The sequence below is a fragment of the Trypanosoma rangeli genome (genome assembly GCF_003719475.1).
Source record: "Trypanosoma rangeli strain AM80 chromosome Unknown Tra_15.4_contig_00003, whole genome shotgun sequence".
NCBI lineage: Eukaryota > Euglenozoa > Kinetoplastea > Trypanosomatida > Trypanosomatidae > Trypanosoma > Trypanosoma rangeli.
Window position 1 is genome coordinate 119,260 of NW_021705747.1, and position 16,822 is coordinate 136,081.

At 54.7% G+C, this 16,822-nt stretch overlaps 8 protein-coding genes and 1 pseudogene across 8 annotated transcripts, besides 12 other annotated features; all 9 read left to right on the top strand.

The window, feature by feature from the left end:
* The first annotated feature begins 226 nt into the window (after positions 1–226).
* Positions 227–678, top strand: TraAM80_00225 (hypothetical protein; annotated as a pseudogene).
* A 224-nt stretch (positions 679–902) lies between these two features.
* Positions 903–1,289, top strand: TraAM80_00226 (uncharacterized protein; the record flags this gene model as incomplete). The annotated part of the gene is made up of 1 exon (XM_029377310.1): positions 903–1,289. The coding sequence occupies one exon, from the start codon at positions 903–905 to the stop codon at positions 1,287–1,289; it is 387 nt and encodes a 128-aa protein (XP_029242906.1).
* Positions 1,290–1,704: 415 nt separating this feature from the next.
* On the top strand, positions 1,705–4,338 carry TraAM80_00227 (putative ras-related GTP-binding protein; the record flags this gene model as incomplete). The annotated part of the gene is made up of 1 exon (XM_029377311.1): positions 1,705–4,338. One exon carries the CDS (start codon positions 1,705–1,707, stop codon positions 4,336–4,338), a length of 2,634 nt encoding a protein of 877 aa, XP_029242907.1.
* A 252-nt stretch (positions 4,339–4,590) lies between these two features.
* TraAM80_00228 (putative actin-like protein) lies at positions 4,591–5,703 on the top strand (the record flags this gene model as incomplete). Its single annotated transcript, XM_029377312.1, has 1 exon — positions 4,591–5,703. The coding sequence occupies one exon, from the start codon at positions 4,591–4,593 to the stop codon at positions 5,701–5,703; it is 1,113 nt and encodes a 370-aa protein (XP_029242908.1).
* A 115-nt stretch (positions 5,704–5,818) lies between these two features.
* Positions 5,819–5,864: a microsatellite.
* Positions 5,865–5,946: 82 nt separating this feature from the next.
* TraAM80_00229 (uncharacterized protein) lies at positions 5,947–7,335 on the top strand (the record flags this gene model as incomplete). The annotated part of the gene is made up of 1 exon (XM_029377313.1): positions 5,947–7,335. One exon carries the CDS (start codon positions 5,947–5,949, stop codon positions 7,333–7,335), a length of 1,389 nt encoding a protein of 462 aa, XP_029242909.1.
* A 516-nt stretch (positions 7,336–7,851) lies between these two features.
* TraAM80_00230 (Pre-mRNA-processing factor 17) lies at positions 7,852–9,285 on the top strand (the record flags this gene model as incomplete). The annotated part of the gene is made up of 1 exon (XM_029377314.1): positions 7,852–9,285. The coding sequence occupies one exon, from the start codon at positions 7,852–7,854 to the stop codon at positions 9,283–9,285; it is 1,434 nt and encodes a 477-aa protein (XP_029242910.1).
* Positions 9,286–9,711: 426 nt separating this feature from the next.
* Positions 9,712–9,735: a microsatellite.
* Positions 9,736–10,139: 404 nt separating this feature from the next.
* On the top strand, positions 10,140–10,667 carry TraAM80_00231 (CCR4-NOT transcription complex subunit 3; the record flags this gene model as incomplete). The annotated part of the gene is made up of 1 exon (XM_029377315.1): positions 10,140–10,667. One exon carries the CDS (start codon positions 10,140–10,142, stop codon positions 10,665–10,667), a length of 528 nt encoding a protein of 175 aa, XP_029242911.1.
* Positions 10,668–10,766: 99 nt separating this feature from the next.
* Positions 10,767–10,790: a microsatellite.
* Positions 10,791–10,893: 103 nt separating this feature from the next.
* Positions 10,894–11,940, top strand: TraAM80_00232 (NOT5 protein (NOT5); the record flags this gene model as incomplete). The annotated part of the gene is made up of 1 exon (XM_029377316.1): positions 10,894–11,940. The coding sequence occupies one exon, from the start codon at positions 10,894–10,896 to the stop codon at positions 11,938–11,940; it is 1,047 nt and encodes a 348-aa protein (XP_029242912.1).
* A 52-nt stretch (positions 11,941–11,992) lies between these two features.
* Positions 11,993–12,022: a microsatellite.
* Positions 12,023–12,292: 270 nt separating this feature from the next.
* Positions 12,293–12,322: a microsatellite.
* Positions 12,323–12,687: 365 nt separating this feature from the next.
* Positions 12,688–12,741: a microsatellite.
* Positions 12,742–12,879: 138 nt separating this feature from the next.
* Positions 12,880–12,906: a microsatellite.
* A 303-nt stretch (positions 12,907–13,209) lies between these two features.
* On the top strand, positions 13,210–15,069 carry TraAM80_00233 (uncharacterized protein; the record flags this gene model as incomplete). Its single annotated transcript, XM_029377317.1, has 1 exon — positions 13,210–15,069. The coding sequence occupies one exon, from the start codon at positions 13,210–13,212 to the stop codon at positions 15,067–15,069; it is 1,860 nt and encodes a 619-aa protein (XP_029242913.1).
* A 134-nt stretch (positions 15,070–15,203) lies between these two features.
* Positions 15,204–15,273: a sequence feature (A-rich).
* A 582-nt stretch (positions 15,274–15,855) lies between these two features.
* Positions 15,856–15,917: a microsatellite.
* A 281-nt stretch (positions 15,918–16,198) lies between these two features.
* Positions 16,199–16,225: a microsatellite.
* Positions 16,226–16,443: 218 nt separating this feature from the next.
* Positions 16,444–16,482: a sequence feature (GA-rich).
* A 216-nt stretch (positions 16,483–16,698) lies between these two features.
* Positions 16,699–16,734: a microsatellite.
* The last annotated feature ends 88 nt before the right edge of the window (positions 16,735–16,822 follow it).

The window sequence follows — 16,822 nt, forward strand, 5'->3', positions numbered from 1 at the left end:
GGCCTCCATCCGGCGGGATCTCGGGGAGGATGTGGTGGACGACTGCATCCGCAAGGGCGAACTCCGCCCCATTCTTGAGAAGCAGCGGGAAAAAATATGGCAGCACGGCTCCATCTTCACAACAGAGGAGCTTTTAACCCAAGCCACGGGGGAGCCTCTGAACCCGGCATACTTCCGCAAGCACCTCGAGCGGTATCTTCTTGAGGGTGCTGATTAATGCAGGTTGTGTGTGTGTTTCCTTTTAATATATATATATTTATTAATTTATTTGTGGGGCCTTTGTTCGTCCATGGCTTTGTTGTAATATTTTAATATTTTTTAAAAAAATATAAATATTTTTGCGTTTCTTACTATGCGTGCGTTTCTGCTGTTGTTTGTTGTTTGTTTGTTTTTCCTCGTTTTTTAAATCTGTTCGCCTTGCAGTAATGCAGGTCGCGTTTTTTATGCAGTGTTGTACATCGATATCGCCACTCGCGTGTGTGTAACCCTCTCTTTCTTCACGCGGGGCTCTTTTCCTTCATGTGTGGGGTCGATATGTGCCCGGGCGGGGGGGTGGGGGTGGAGGAGTAGCGGGCGGCACCGCGGTTGGCCTCCGCCATGTGCCACGATGATGGTTCTCATGATGGCTGTGTGTGTGTTTTTTTTCTTTTGGTTTCCGCCGATTTTGATTTCTCCTTTTTTGTCGTGCGCTCGCACGAGTTGAACGCCTCCCGCAGCCCACAAGTAGGCATATATATATTATTGCATTTTTAGTCGCAAGCGCCGTACGAGCTGGACAGTCCAATAGGGGCGTCCGCTGCAACAACGTTTTTTGCACTTTCAGAGGAATAAGGTAGGCGGAGTGGGGGACACAAAAACAAAAACAAAACTTGTTCATATATATAAATTGTATTGGTAGGGAAATGGCGTCGCTGCGGGTGTTGGTGTTTGCCGCCTGCCTATTGGTGGTGGCGTTTCTTTTCGCCATTCTTGCATGCACAATTGTCGTCGACAGCAACGCGTGGCCGCTGCTGCCCTTCATGATTTCCATCGTCGCCCCAGTGCCGTTTGTGCTGTGCGGCCGACGACAGGGGAATTTCTCGGAAGAGAGCCTGATGGACGGCCTTGGCCTCTTTCTCGGGGGCGCCCTCGTTGTAGGCAGTCCTGCGATGAGTTGCGTGCTGTATCATGTTGGCACCATCAGTTTCGGGGCGTTTTTTCTCTCTTTAGTCTCCGAGGTGTTATTGGGACTCACCGCGTTTGTGCTGTCGTTTGACGCGACCGAGGCGGATGGCGCGTATGATTACTGATGCCGCTCGCATGGGGCGTATAGGCACGTTGGGAGTATCAACCCTCCGCAACGGTAGGAGGGTACGCGCAGCAACGATGGAGTGGATATGAGAGAACGGAGTCCCCTGCAAAGTGCAGGATACAACCAGCGAATGAATGGCGCGCAACGCCAACCGCCACGACACCGGACAAGGAGAGGGGGCGGGGTGATGAATTAGTGAAGGTGTGATGGGCGCGTTTGTGGCTTCTCTCTGCATTTGTGTTTTTGTTCCTCGTTGTTTTGCGGCGTTGAGGTTTTTGTTCTGTATGTGCCCGTGTGCGTGGATATCGCTTTTTGTTGGTTTATTTTTTTTCCCTCCGCTTCTCCACCGTACCCTTTCTGTGTGCCTCTCCTTGCGCGGCGCAGACGACAGGGGTAGTGCCACTGCTACATTCATGGCGCTTCACCACATAAGCGACATGACGCTCGAGGAGCTCGAGTGCTTTGTTCGCCAGGACGGAGAGGCGCTGCACCTCTCGCCCGCGGACGTGATTGCGCTGCACCTGCACCGGCAGCGCCGTGCGTACCTCGCCGGTAGAGAACGCCCGGCGTGCGTCAACGCCATCACGAAGGGTGATGACGGGCCCTCGTGTCATTCCCTGCGTCTTCTCGTCCTTGGCGACGAGACGGACGACAAACTGGGGCTGGCGGCCTTGCTGCTTCATGGCGGCTGGGGAAGCCCCCGCCAAGAGCCGTTGGTGTTTGGACTCGGCGCCGCGGCTGATGACGACAACGACGACGTGGAACCCCGTGACAATGAGAGTGGAGGCTGCGCTACTCGCACCGCCTTCCCACGGGTGAAGGTGCTCGTGCCAGGTGTGGCAGACGTGACCGCCTCTCTCCGCGGCGAGTTGTGCCTTGCCAGCGACGTTATTTTGTTGTGCTTCAGTGTTGGCAACCGCGACACGTTGGACGCCCTGCGTCAGCGGTGGTGGAGGGAGGAGGTGGGAAGGGCCTTTACAGTACTCGCGCAGGATCTTGCCGACACCTGCCACGTCGTACGGTGGCCCGTCACGCCTGTCGTCGTCGTGGGGCTTGCCGCAGAGACGAGGCGGACGCCCACGGCGGGGCACACTCCACTTGTATCGCACACGGAGGCGGTACAGCTGGCCCAGGCAATGGGGGCCAGCAAGTATGTGGAGATCCTTTCCGGCAACCTTCACCATGCCCGTTCACTCGTGACGCAGTGCATACATGTGACACACGCCTTCCAGCACTCTCTCACGACGGAGGCGGGGGCTGCGGCCGTCTCGTTCCTTGCCGCGGCGAAGCAGCAGATGCTGCGATGTCACTTAAAAGTTCCAAGGCCAGATGGAAAGGTGGATCTAGAAACGATGAAACTTCGGCTGCACGTGACGCCAGGCATCACGTATGTCATGACATTTGATGGAACAGATCCACGCTGGCACGCGTCATCCGTGCAAGTTCCACACGACGGTGTCGTTGATCTGCGGCCGTACTGCAAACAGCCGGGAACTGTACTCCACATTTGTGGCATGGCCCGTTGTGCCCACTCCAGTGACGTCTTGGAAGTTGAGGTGCCTAGTACGTTAAGACCGCCTAGTGGTTACTTTGACGCTGTCTGGCGACGATTTGTGTTAGTAGCGGCGCCGGGTGACACGGCTGTTGCACACCGCGAGGTTCGCTACACGCTGGACGGCACACAACCCACGAAGACCTCGATGTTATACGTGCATCCTATCGCATTGGACACAGCATCATCGGTTGACGCCCCATGGGGGTCGTGGCGAAGTGCTGTACCGCCCCCACCTGTCATTCGCCTCGCTTCCTTTGCTGCCGGTGACTTTGCCTCCCCCGTCGTCACGTACGAGGTGCCAGCCGTGCTGGACACGCCGCGGATTGTCTACTCCGCACACGACACCACCGTCTACCTCGCGTCTCCACACCAAACGGCGGATTACCGCTACACGCTAGACGGAACGACACCGACACCCGCGTCACCGCTCTACACAGGGCCACTAAGCCTTGCAGCCGATGCGACACGGGAGGTACGTGTTGTGGCGTTTCCAAAGGTGTTGTTTTCGAGCCGGGAAGCGGTGGTGTACGTGCCGCAGGGCTCTGCTACCACCGGTAATTTCCCTACTGCGACTTCCAATAGACGTCAAGGTACATCGAGGCGTGCGTTTCACACCACACGTGCGGCAATGATGCGGGGGCAATGCTCGTCGCAGAAGCTACGCAGTAACAGCGGCAGCGGCCTCATCAATAGTTTTATCGGCGGCAGGGCCGCTGAGAGGAGGGGAAGGCATGTGTCCGGCGGCAACGAGGAGGGAAGCGAACCTTCACGGATGCTGGCAAGGTCACCCATGTCCTCTTCCTCTTACGCGGTCAGTCCCAGACTTCGAACTGCAACTCGCGCTTCTTTACACCGTTTTAACGGCAGCAACGGGAGCAGGGGCAGCAGCAGCAACAACAACAACAAGACGCCGAATACGGCATACACCGCGAAGGTGACGTCTCGGCAACGGCGTGACAGTTTTAAATCAACGTCTTCATGGGCGGTGCAGGGGCGGGTCCCAAGCGCCGTGGCCCACACGGAATATGATGACGGTGGGGATGAGAAGTTGCTGCAATTTACGATGGCATCGGCGGCAGAGGGCTGTGCCATCACACTGGATCAAAAAAGTGGGTCGCCGAGGCAGGATGTTAGAAGCAATCTAAATCTTGATGCGAGGGAGACGTTGGGCAATCCACTATGCACGGCCGATAACAACATGGTGGTTTTTGAGTTCCCTAACCCTATTAGTCTTTCTTGCATCACGGTGGTGACACCGGGGGACGGCATGGGCGCTACCTCGTACGAGGTAGAGGTGAAGCATGCACATGGAACGGGTTTTTTGTCCGTCGGCAGCGGCGAACTGCGGGACATGAAAGGTGTTCAGACGATGAATGTCCTCGCCAATACCCGTCTGTTTCCCATTGACAAGGTGCGTTGCGTGTTTGGTGGTATGACTGCGTCAGGCTTTCGCGTGAAGGATTTGAAGGTGCATGGGAAGTCATTCAAGTGAGGCTCGTATGATTGTTAGATTTGCCTTTATATATTTACATTTGGATGTATCTCTGCCTTTATCGTGTTTTATGTGTATGTGTTGGGGGAGGGAAGGAGATTGTTGCTATTGTCTTTCCGTTAATTATTTATGTGGCCGAGCGCGTGGAGTGGACTGAACGAGGGTGTAAACTTGTGTGAGTCAACGCCCCAACGAAGGAGTATAAAAAGCGATGGTGGTGGGTGGAAAAACAAAACAAAAATGTGTACGGTAATGACAGGTTTGTTGTTCTCCCGATCTTTCACTGTTGTGGCCGCTCTCTTATTTCGCCCTGATGTGTCTCTGGTGCTCGTGCGTACACGCATAGAGGGAGGAAGGGAGGGCGTCAGAGCGTCCCTGGAGGTTGGGCGCATACGTGTGGGAAAGATGTTGACTGCCGGCACTGCGTGTTACCGTGACGTGCTGGATCGTCTCTCGCAGCGGCTGGCGCTGATACTGCAGGAGGCGGAGGCGTACAATCAACAGCACCATCGCCACGGTGACAGTGAAAAGGAGGAGGTGTTACATGTGGCGGGGGAGGATGTGCTGGCCTCCTTGCAACCCAACCCTCTTCTCTCGTGGCCGCCGCTGCGGATGCAGCACCGTGTCGATGCCCTGCGTGCGCAGCTGAGTGAGCGGAAGGAGTTGCAAGAAATGGTGCGCAACGTGGATACTTCCATGCGGGAGCTGCGGCAGGAATTCTTCATCGATGTGGAGGGTGCCGCCGCGTCACACCTGCGCAGTGACGGCTGCGACGTGTACGCGAAGTTCGGTCACCGCGCATTTACCGATGGGCTCAAGCACGGCGGCTGCAACAGCGGTGGAGTGGCGGCGCAGGAGGCGGCGGTTCGCCGCATCGTCTGGCTGCATCAGCAGCTTCGTCGTCACAAGGAGGACTTCCGCGACCTGCGGAAGCGGGCCTCACAGGCATGGTTGCGCCTGCAACCGCAGTTCGAGAACATTGCGGACGTGTGCGGCCGCATTTTCCACGCCACTGCGTCCAACGACGATGGGGGAGGCGAAAACATCCATGAGAATAATGGTGACGGTAATGGGACGACGATGGGGACTAAGACGGATGATCCTGGCGAACTGCATGCGCTTTGTAGGCGCAATGGGGAGCGTGCGTGGCGCCTACAATCCCGCCTGCAGCGGGTGCTGAGCCTCTACCAGCAGGTGACTGCCCGAACCAACCTTGAGCTTTGCCGCGTGGAGCTTGAGGTGCAAGCGATGGAGCGGCAGTCACCTCATGCAGAGGAGTTGATGTTCCCGCACTATGGCGGTGGGGTAGATGAGGTGGGTGTGACAGACCAACCCCCTGCGTGCAGCAAGGCGGATTTGGTGTGAGACGAGGCGTTGTGGGTGTTTCGTTCCAAAAGAGAAAAGGGAGTGTGGGGGTGAATGATTATTGAGAGAGGTCTCACCGCGCTTGTTGCCTTGTTCTACCGCATCCCCATGTTCCTATTTATTTCTCTTGTTTTTTATTTATTATTATTGTGTTCTTTTTTGCATCATTATCACCATGACTGGCGTTGTGTCTTGGTTTTGAAGAATAGAAGAACGTATTCTTGTTGTTATCGCGGGGAACCTATGCGGTGGGCGTGGTTGGGCGTCCGTGCTGCGGCTGCGAGCATCCCACGGGATCGCGCCCTCCCTAGCTGCACCTGCTGTAGTTTTCGCCGGTTATGCAGCGTTAGTCGTTTTGGTCCTTTTAGTGCTGCTGGTGGTGTGAGCGTTATGCCCCTCGCGAAAGGGGCTTGTGACACGTCTCGGTTTGCTTCTGCATTGCTTGTGGCGCGACGTGGCGCTGGCGTGGAGCTTCTCTCGTCGCTTTCCAAGCTCGGGCATAGCCGCGACCTGGCGGAGGATATCAAAGCCGGTCGGAAGCGCACCAACAAGGAGATTGTAGCGTCCTTTGAGAAGATCCAGACCTTTGACGAGATTCACTACCGCAAGACGAATCGGCCCTGGGAGCTGGTGCCGAAGTACGCCAAGAAGCGGGTGACGGATCTCTGCGGCCTGTTAACCTCAGAGGATCGCATGGAGATTGAGCAGGCGATCGACAAGATGCAGGCGTTGTGCGAGGTCGACATGTACGTGGTGCTGGTGCCGACTGTTGGCTACACCACCGTGAAGGCCTTTGCCAACTCCATAATGTTTGACTGGGGCATAGGCGAGCCCACGGGGAATGGCCTGCTGCTGGTTATTGCCCAGCGCGAGGCGAGTGTACACCTTGTCGCAAGCTCTGCCATTGAGGAGTACTTTGACACACAGTTTCTTGAGCCTGCGGTGCGGGAGATATTTCAACCGCTCGTACAGGAAGGGAAACCAAGCTATGCGACGGTGCAGCTCGTGTACGCCATTGCACGACAGGCGCAGGAAATGCGGCCATTGTGGCAGCGCGGTCTACTCTCCATGCCTACCCGAAACAAGGTACGCTTCGCTGGCAAGACCCTGTCGTATGGCCTCTACATAGTTCCGTACCTTTTGTGGGGTTCCCTCTTATTTCTCTTCTGCAGCGTGGTGCTGGTGAACCAGCTGCTTGACACGCTCTGCCCCAAGTGTCACGGTCTGATGTCGCGTGTGCGGGATGATAAGACGATGCAGGATGTGATGGCGCATGGACAGTACTTAGAGCACGTCAATGGGTGCGCCTTTTACCGTGTGTGGAAGTGTCCACATTGCAAGGACGGCAGCCGAGTGGTGCTCACCTCACGCGATCTGCACCAGAGCAACAGGTGCCTGCAGTGCATGGACTGCCACTACTACACCTGTTCCCTGACGAAGGAGGTGCAGAAGCTGCCAACCAAGGATGAGGATGGCATCAAGCAGCTCCTGTACACATGCGAGAATTGTCGCGTGGGCCGCGAGATTCTTCTGCCGCTGTTTCGACCGTTAGATACGAATCCAGAAGACAATTGGTACGACTTCCTCATTGACCGCTCGCGGACACATAAGAAGACGGGCATCAAGCAGTGAAGGGGGAGGGGGCACCACACAACCATATGCCCAAAGTTGGATGCGAAGTAGAGGCCGCATGGTGGGCAGGGAAGGAGAAGTCCAAGTGGATGGGGAAAAAGGAATTTAAGGGAAGGGAGAGAGCGAAGAGGAAGAGGCAGGAGAGGCGTCAACAGCGATGCATACTCAGTGCGAAATCACCTGAGTTTGCATCTAGCGGTTTCACATTTGTGTGAGCGTGCATGTGTTTCCACTGGGGTGTTCGTTCACATGGCATGTGGCATCCCAGTGGATGTGTGTATATAAACATGCATGCTTACATATTCACTTTTTCCGCGCAGATAACGAAAGAAGAAAGAACGCGCGTAAAGAGGGGGGTGCAATGCTTGACGGTAGCAAATAACCGTGCGGTCCAACTTGCCCACAGTCTGTGTGCTTTTATGTATTGCCTTCCTATTTTTGATTTTCACTACTTGTCACCGTTTTTCACACACCCCACCCCACCCATACACACAATATATTTGTACTTTACCACGCATGCATGCATGCAAACAGGTCATGTACTACGACCCCGCCCCACGCGTCAGGGCCGATGTTCTGCAGCGTGTGGCTCGTCAGTTAGGAGACGTGGCACCTGGCAACACGCCACCGCCTCCGCCAGAAGATAATGATGATCTCCTGCTGCACCTGGCGGCCACACCAGAGGACGTCATGCGTACGTACCCGCCACCTCCAGCAGACCTGACAGCAGACGATGGAGCTGCAGTGCCGCCGGAAAAGCAGCAGCAACAACAAGAAGAGGAAAGGTGGGGGGGGAAAGCGGCGCAAAAGCGACCCCGCAGTCTTCCTCCCGACTCGCGCCAAGCCGCCGCTGTGGGAAACCAGAAGGAGGAAAAAAATGAGACAGCATCCCCGTCCTCCTCCCTTACCCCGCATGTGCAGTTTGATTCCTTATTTGTGCGCACTGACTACTTGGGGCGATCGTTCCTGCAACCCCCGCCCTCGCTGCTCACCGCATTGGAGTCCCGTGAACATGAGTGTCGGCCGCCGCGACAGATGAAGGGTGGCTGGAGCAAGCACGCTGCCGGTATTCAGCAGCTGCAGTGGGTTCCTCCTGTGGGGCATTTGTTATTTGCAGCAGACCTAAAGGGGGAGGTAAGGCTGTACGAGGCGATGGCGTCGCGGAAGTGTATCGCGACGTTCGTGGCCCACACCCAGCCGGTGAAGTCGTTGGAGGTAACGCCGGACGCCGCCACCATGTCCACCGGCTCTGTTGATGGGACTGTGGCGCTGTGGGATGTGGAACAGGGGGTCTGCCGCAACGTCCTGACCAACACAGAGGGACTTCCATGTGTGCAGCACCTGCACCACCCGTTTGACACCGCCTCCCTCATCCTCGCCGCCCTCGATCGCAAAATAGTGTTGTATGACGTGCGGGCAAGCTCGCAGAAGTACCAGCGGGAGTACACGGGGCACATGGGCACCATCTTTAACCTCACCTTGTTGAGCGGGGGGAAGAAGCTGCTGACGACGGCGGAGGACAAGACGCTTCGCACGTGGGATTTTCGCGTCCCGGTGCAAATTAAACAAATTGCGGATGTCTCCATGCATGCCATCACGCACGTCGCACATCACCCGACGGAGGACATGCTGGTGGCCCAGTCGCTGAACAACCAAGCACTCGTCTTCGCTGACAGTGGCGGAGGGCAGGTGAAGCTGCTGCGGCACCGTGTGTTCAGCGGTCACACCATCTCTGGAACGCGCTGTCAACTTGCATTTAGCCCGGACGGTCGTTTTCTCTCGAGTGGCGACATCCACGGCAAACTCTTTATATGGTCGTGGCTCACATCCGAGCTGGTGCGCTCCTTCCCCGCACACACGCAGACGCTGGCCTCTCACGTATGGCACCCAATGGAGCCGTCGCGTGTTGTCACCTCGGCGTGGGATGGAACGATAAAGAATTGGGGTTGACGAAGGAGTCCCCCCACCCCGCATGTCCGTCTGTCTGTGTGTGTCCGTGAGGAGAAAAAAGGGAGGAGGATGTCACCAACGGGAGCTGAGGGAAGGCAGGCGGCACTGGCCGCCCCTCTGCCTTCATCACACATGCGCACGCACGCTCCACCTATGCTGTTATCTCTGTTTCTCTCCCCTTCCCTTTACTGCCGCGGTTCAGGCGTCATTGTTGTATGTTTGCTGGGCGGAGGCCAGCGGCTTGGCTTTTATATGTCTCTCTTGCTTTTTCTCCTCCTTTTTCTCCCTCTGCCTGTCTGCACACCTTTCGCCACGTTTACTCCCACACCTACACGGTGGCTGTGCGTCTCTGCGTGGACAGAAGCATTTTCACTTCAACGAAGAGCAAACAACGCCAAGAGTAAGACGGAAATATTTATTTAATAAAGAGAGAAAGAGAAAAAGAGAGAGGAATAAAAAAGGCAAAAAAAACAAGGAAAACGAAGGAATAACTTTCTCCCACAGGCCGCACGCGTCGCTAGCTGCACTCATACCACACGCACACCCAACGCTGTGACTGGGGAACGCGCGTTGGCGGCAAGGGAATAGCAATCACAGGAAGCGGGACGGAAGAAAAGCAAGGGAGTAAGCGCCGCTGCCGCCCCCAAAGTTCGCAGAAGGAGGTCTGGTGGCAGGCGACCACGCAGGCCGTAGACAGAAGGGAAGCGGGCGTCACAGAAGAAGGGGAGTGAAAGAAGAGCGACGAAAAGGTACAACGAAGAATTTGTCCGCTTTTTTTTTTTTGGTTAAGGCTGTCAGCAGGGACAACGCGGGCAGCGTACAAAACGAAACAACCAAAAACGAGGTAAGAAGGAATGACGAACAGTAAAAAGGTGCAGCAAGAAATCGATCGCCTGCTGCGGCGCACGCAGGATGGCATCGAGAGCTACGAGGTGCAATACAACAAGTTCCTCAAGGCTGACACACCGCAGTCAAAGGCACGACTTGAGGGCGATCTCAAGAGGGAGATCAAAAAACTGCAGCGCTTCCGCGACTCAATCAAGGCGATGATCATCACCCCGGAGGTGAAGGACAAGAAGGCGCTGGAGTTGCACCAAAAAAGCATTGAGGAAAAAATGGAGGTTTTTAAGTCGTGTGAGCGGGAGACGAAGACAAAGGCGTACAGCAAGGAGGCACTGTTGGCCGCCTCCCCGCACAAAACCCCGCAGGCACACACCGAGGCGTGGCTGAAGGCTGCCATGGAGGACGCACGCAAGCAGATTGAGATTATCGAGTATGACGTGGAACGCAATACGCGTGGGAACCATGGGCGCGGCAAGGGGGCGGGGCCCGCCGAGGCTAGTGCGGCTGCAGAAGCTTCAGTTTCATCTAGGAAAGCTTGAACAGCTCCTCAAGTCAGTGACAAACGGGGATGTCGATCTTGATGAGGTGGCCGACATTGAAGAGCGGGTGCAGCGGTTCCTGCTGAATGAGACCAATAGCGATGACGACGACGATGACGAGACCATCTACTGTGGATTTGACCTGGAGGACAACCACTACGAGAAGTCGCGTGGTAGTGGTGCAGAGGCGGACGATGCTGCCACGCAGGACGCACGAAAGAATTCAATGACGTCAAGCCCCACCACCACACGGGCATCGTCGCAGAATGCGGTGAAGAAGATGATGGCGTCTCTCACCGTCAGCAAGGCGGAGACGGCAAAGCGCTCAGCCCGCGCCCCAATAACCACCGCAAGCAGGGCCGGGGGTACCTCGCCCACGGTAGCAGCAAGGCCACCTGTGGGTGGGGACACCTCCCCGGAGGCGTGGGAGGATAACGCCGGCCTGCTGGATGATGAGATGGACAAGGCAAACACAGACACATTTGGCGACGACGCAATGGACATAAAAGTTCCTGGTTCTTTAGCAGATATGGCGAAGGCAACAAGCACTTTCTCGCGTCTGGGTGAGTGGGAAAAGGGCCGCCCATCAAGTTTAGCCACGCCTGATATATCACTTGCTTCTGCAACAACAACAACAACAAATGCTGGTGCTGCCGCCACACCTCCTTTGACGCTCAAGTCACAAGCAGCGGAACAACCTGTCGCGACCACGGCGGCAGCAGCCGCAGTTACGGCACCGCAGCAACTTCCCACTTCTCCACAACCGCAACGAACGGCGGAACACAAACAGCAAGGAACCGCTGGTTCATCCTCTTCAAGCCACCCCACTGTCAGCTATGACAAGGCCATGATGCAGCAACTGATTGACATGTCTCTAGGGAACCTGCCGCACACACAAGATGTTGATCGACAGCGTCCATTTGAGCCGTCAAATCCGACGGACTGCCCTTCGTATTATCCGCAGCAGGTACTCCCAGCGTTAGCCTCAGCTGACATATACCGGGAGTTTGAGTTGGAAACCCTCTTTTTTATCTTTTACTATCATCAAAATACGTATCAGCAGTACTACGCTGCAAAACAAATCAAGGTGCAGTCGTTTCGCTACCACACACAACTCAACACATGGTTCAAACGCAACGGTCATATGAAGGAGTCCCAGGAGGGGAGTGAGCGTGGGTCGTTCATATTTTTCAACTACGAGGACACATGGCGTATAGAAGAAAAAGAAGACTTTACATTTGAATACCAGTACCTAGAAGACCAGCTTCGCTGAGAGGGTGTGGGTTCTGCAAATACATATTTGGTTTCTTGCTTTTGTCTCTTTCTGTGTGCGTGTGTGGGTATGTGTGTGTGTGCTTTCTTGAGGCGTTTCTCTCCATATGTTTATTTTGTTTTAACCCCCTTTCACTCTCATACACATACAGGAAGATACCCTCGTTTTTTTTTGTTTTTCCTGTTTTTTTTTTATTGTTGCTGTTTTGTTTTTCTTTGCTTGTGTCGCTTGTTGGTTCCCCGTCGCGTGGGGTTACCTGTGGTCGGCTGAGAGTGAGGAAAGGAGAAGCACCGTGCGGTGGCGACGAGGGAGAAGCAGTGAAGGGTGTGTGAGGGAGGAGGCATGAAGTAACGTCTGTGTGTGTATGTGTGTGTGTGTGTGTCAATGATGAGGATGGCCATATCTAGAGCACTTCGCAGTGCTGATGAAACGGCACTCGTCATCCTAGTCCAGGTAACCCGAATGATAATAGATAAATGAAATTATTGTGTTGATGTTGGCGTACTCGTCATTTTTATGGTCTCTTTCTTTCTGAGCACTTGATGCGTGCGGGTGTGTACCTGTCTGAGTTGTGTGTGGTCTCCGCTGTCGTGTGCCACCTTGTGTAGGATGCGTCTGCCCTGCACAGATATATATGATGGAGAGAGAAAGAGAGACTATAGGCATTCTTGCGTGCACAGCGTCCAATGGGACCCGCAATGGAGCCTCTACTGCAATCCGGTCGTGGCCCTTTTCCCTTTTGTGCTCGTGTGTGTGTGTGTGTGACGTTGTTGTGTTTGTTTTTCTTCTTTGTGGTTGTGTTTCCTCATGCACCCATTGCCGTGAGGCCAGGCGTGGAGTGCACCTGCGCATTCTCTCATTCTCTTTGTTTGCTCTACCCGTTCTTTTTTCTCTACTTCTCGGCTGTCGCTGGCTGCTCCACACACCGCCACGCCGTGCGTGTGTGTGTGTGTGTGTGTGTGTGTGGCTGCTGCTGCTCATCTAAGAGGAAGCAAGGCGCGGATACCACAGCGAGAGAGTGAAAGAAAGAAACGAGGAGGAGGGTGCTACTATCTTCTGTGCTGCTCTGCCCGCCCAAGTCTTGTCAAGAGGAGAAAGTGAAGGAAAGGGAAGAGAGGGTGCAGCGCAGCGGTAAGTGTCAGACCGCCACGACTTCAACAAAAACAACAACAGTCACCTCCGCGAGGTGAGGGCGAGGAGAAAACCAAACCACCGCCACAAAAGGAGGGTGTGAGAAGTCAGTAACAAGAGTGTCACGCGTACGCAACAATGCTGCCTGTGCCGGCGGGAGAAAGTAGTAAACGGCCAGGCTCAAGGAACAACATCGTCAGCAGTGGTGGCGGGAACGGTGGTGCGGCCCCTGTGTGGGAGGGGTCAGCCGGACGTGGCTCGCCCAAGGCGGATCTTGCCACGTCAGCCACCCCGACACGCAATGTGCCGGCGGCAGCGGCACAGCAGATGCGGTCTCCAATTGTGAAGACACACCAGCCGTACCGTGAGGTGCCGCTCTTCATGTTTGGTGTGGAGTCTGAGCTGGAGGGGTATGCGGGTGTTAACATGGAAAACCTCGTCACAGTCAAGGCGGCGTACAAGGCAGACATTGCGCGGACATCTGGTCCAAGCGCAGCTGGAGTGTCCTCGTCATTTTTCCGTCGCTCCACGCAGCGGTCCCCTATTGCTGCTCTTGACGGCAGTGATTCCCAGGTGGGTCCGATTGGCCGGTTGTGTGGGACTGCGGTGGCGTCAGCGGCGCTACAGGGCACGATAAACAGTAGTGGATCAAACATGGCTGCGGCCCCGGTAGGTGTAGTCGCAGCTACGTGTACTGCCCCAGCGCGTACGGGGCTAAATAACAAGCGCATGGTGAGCCTGGACGTAACAGCGCGAGCGGGCGGCTATGGGGCTCTTACAGGAGCCGAAATGCATCGATGCCCCGCCGCCTTTCAGCTTGTTGAGAAGGAGGAAAAGCATCTTAATTACACTGGCGTGGAACTTCTTCAATCAGAAATAAATTTGGGAGACACAGCAGAGCGGTCACGGCGGCTGAAGCAGCGCCAGCGTCAGGTGCAGTACGGCAAAGAGACAGCGGGGTACAGTAACTACCTTCGAGCCGTGCCCTCTCGCTGCGATCGTGAGTTTCGTAACCCGATGCATCCCATGACCCCACGCCCTGAGTATGACTGTAGCAAACGTACATTTGACCGTTACCTGAATATGTGGCGACGTCAACTGCACCTTTGGGATGAATACGATCCCAACAACCTGGAGCCGCAGTATGTTCGAATCGGCATTCCCACGCTGCGTAGTCTCGGGTTGGAGCCGTCACCTAGCACGCCTGAATTCCACCAAAATCCTACACTTTCGTTTACACCCATGAATGCGCAGGGCCTTGCCTCCATGTGCACTCCGGTAATGCCTCGCCACATCAGACGAGATGTATCTATCTCAATGGGTTCATACCAACGATCAGCAGGGTATCAACAAGGTGCTGGCGGCGCGGTTGCTGCTGTTGCTGCAGGAGCTCCATCCGCATCTTCTGGTGTCCCTCCACACGCCCGTCCATTAAGCGGGTGCGGGGGTGGCAGTTGGTCCATTACAAATACACCACACACACCCTATCATGGAAGTACACACTCCACAAGCAGTTATCAGCCACCGCTGCTCTCTGTATTAGCCCAGCCAACAATCTATTCTCCTCACTGGGGCGATTCTTCTCGTCAAAGCTCGCCCAACCCACATGCTGGCCAACGCAATAGTGGCTATGTGTACCATAATTTGGGCGGTGGTGTGGCTCCGACGACGACAGCAGCAGGTGGCGGGGGTGCTGGTGGGGGTGGCGCAGCCCCTCCAGCAGGACCCGGCAATGCCGTGTATTGGGAAGGGGGCGGCGTATATCACGGTAACACCAACAACAATACAGGATATGCGTACCACGGCTATAGTTCCCCATACGGTGGGCACCGGTACACACCACACACGACATCGAATCACTACTACCCCTATTATGCTGGCAATGCAACGGGTGGTGGTGCTGGAGGTGGTGGGGGAGGTGGAAACTTGTCGAGCCCGCCACCACTGTGCTCCGGCCAAGAAGTGTGGGGCAACCCACCGCGGCAGATGCATCAATGAAAAGGGCAGCAGTCTGCGAAGGTGCGTGTTTTCGTTTTCGTTGCGACCGCCTTCCGGTTCCCCGGCGACACGCCCACAGTGCATGAGAAGAGCAGCAATGCCAGAAGTAAATGAAGAACACTCGAAAAGGGGGTAAAGAAACAAAAACAAAAGAAAAACAAAACAAACAAAGAGAAAGAAAAAGCAAAAGCAAAAAGAAATGAAGGATGAAAAATGAATCACAGCGAAGTATTATTGGAACAAGGATCAGTGAGGCAAAATAAGAAAGTAAATGGGGAGATGAGTGTGCGTTAATAAAAAAAAAAAAAAACGTGCGGAGTTGTGGTGCGGGGCGCGCACCACTTGCAACAACAGCGTTGCACAGGAAGGAATGATTAGAGACGAGAACCCGCGTGGGGGGGGGGGGGGACGCCACGGCGCACGGATGCACACCGCTATGTATGCAAGGCTGGCGCATGGCAGGTGTTCTTGGACTGATTTATCCATAACAGGGATCCCAACGCCTAGAAGAACGGGAAACTGCCACGGAAGGCATACAAAACGATATATCTATATATAATGAGGAGAGGAGGAAACACTGGAATAGAAGGGGATTGTGTGTCTTGTCTTGGAGACAACCCAAAACAAGGAGGCGGACTAAAAAGAAAAAAAAGAAATGCAATACACGCATCAGTGTGTTATTGTAGCTGCTGCCTCATATTGTTGTTCGTTTTGGCGGAGAGGAAAAAATTTTTTAAAAAAAGGTGAAACTGGGAAGGGGGGACGGTGATTATTCTGCAACTCACGTTGTTTTTTGTTGTTTTTCCTTCTCTTTTTCTTTTTTCTTTTTTTTTCTCATTTCTTTCTTTCTAACGCCCTGTTTGTTTCTTGCTGTTTCACAGCAAAAATAAAAACATGGTGAAGCCTACACGCGTCTCATCATTGCCTGGGCACACACATACACCCTCCTTCTGTCCTTTCTTCTTTTGTTTCCTAATTTATTTGGGGTTAACTCATCGTTGCTACCTTCGGTGTTTCCCGTGTGAGTGTTGCCGCCTGTGGCTCGTCTCCTCCACGCTCCGTTTGTGCATTGCTGTTGTTCCCCCCGGTCCCTCATGCTTTTCAAGCGATGGTGAAGAGTATAAATATTTGTGTGTGTGTGTGTGTGTGTGTGTGTTGGCGCCTGCATTTGTCGGCCGTGGCCTTTTCGTGTGCTTCTGAGTAGGGGCTTGGCGCCCACGAGTGCCTCTGCTGCTGCGAGCGTGATGATGAGTTGAGGAACTTATGTGAAATAGTACAAAGCGAGAAAGGAATTCTTGTTGTGCTCAAGGAAAATAAAAAAGAACCGACAATGGGGTGGGAGAAAAAAGAAACAGACAAACAAAAATGTGTGAGGGATGGAGGAGGAGGGGGAGGGGGGGGGGGAAGAAGAGGCAATGTGGACACTCGTTTACATGAAAGACACGTCGAGCATCCGCGTAGGTGCATATAACCGCGTCTGCGTGTACACAGCGAGACGCAGCAGGCTGGGTGAGGGAGGGCATTTGGTGGCCTGAGGCCGGGGAGAAAAAGGGGATGTGGGATAGAATAGAGAGGGAACAGCGAAGAAATAACGGGCGCGAGACGGGGGAGAGAAGGGAAGAACGTCAATTGTTTGTTTGTTTTACTGTTGTGCATGTTTGTGTGGACGTCTGGTCTTGGGGGGAGGGGGAGCGGGTGGAGGGGGCTTTTTGGCGAGGGAATGGGAGTTATGGAGCGCACGGTTGTGTGCCCA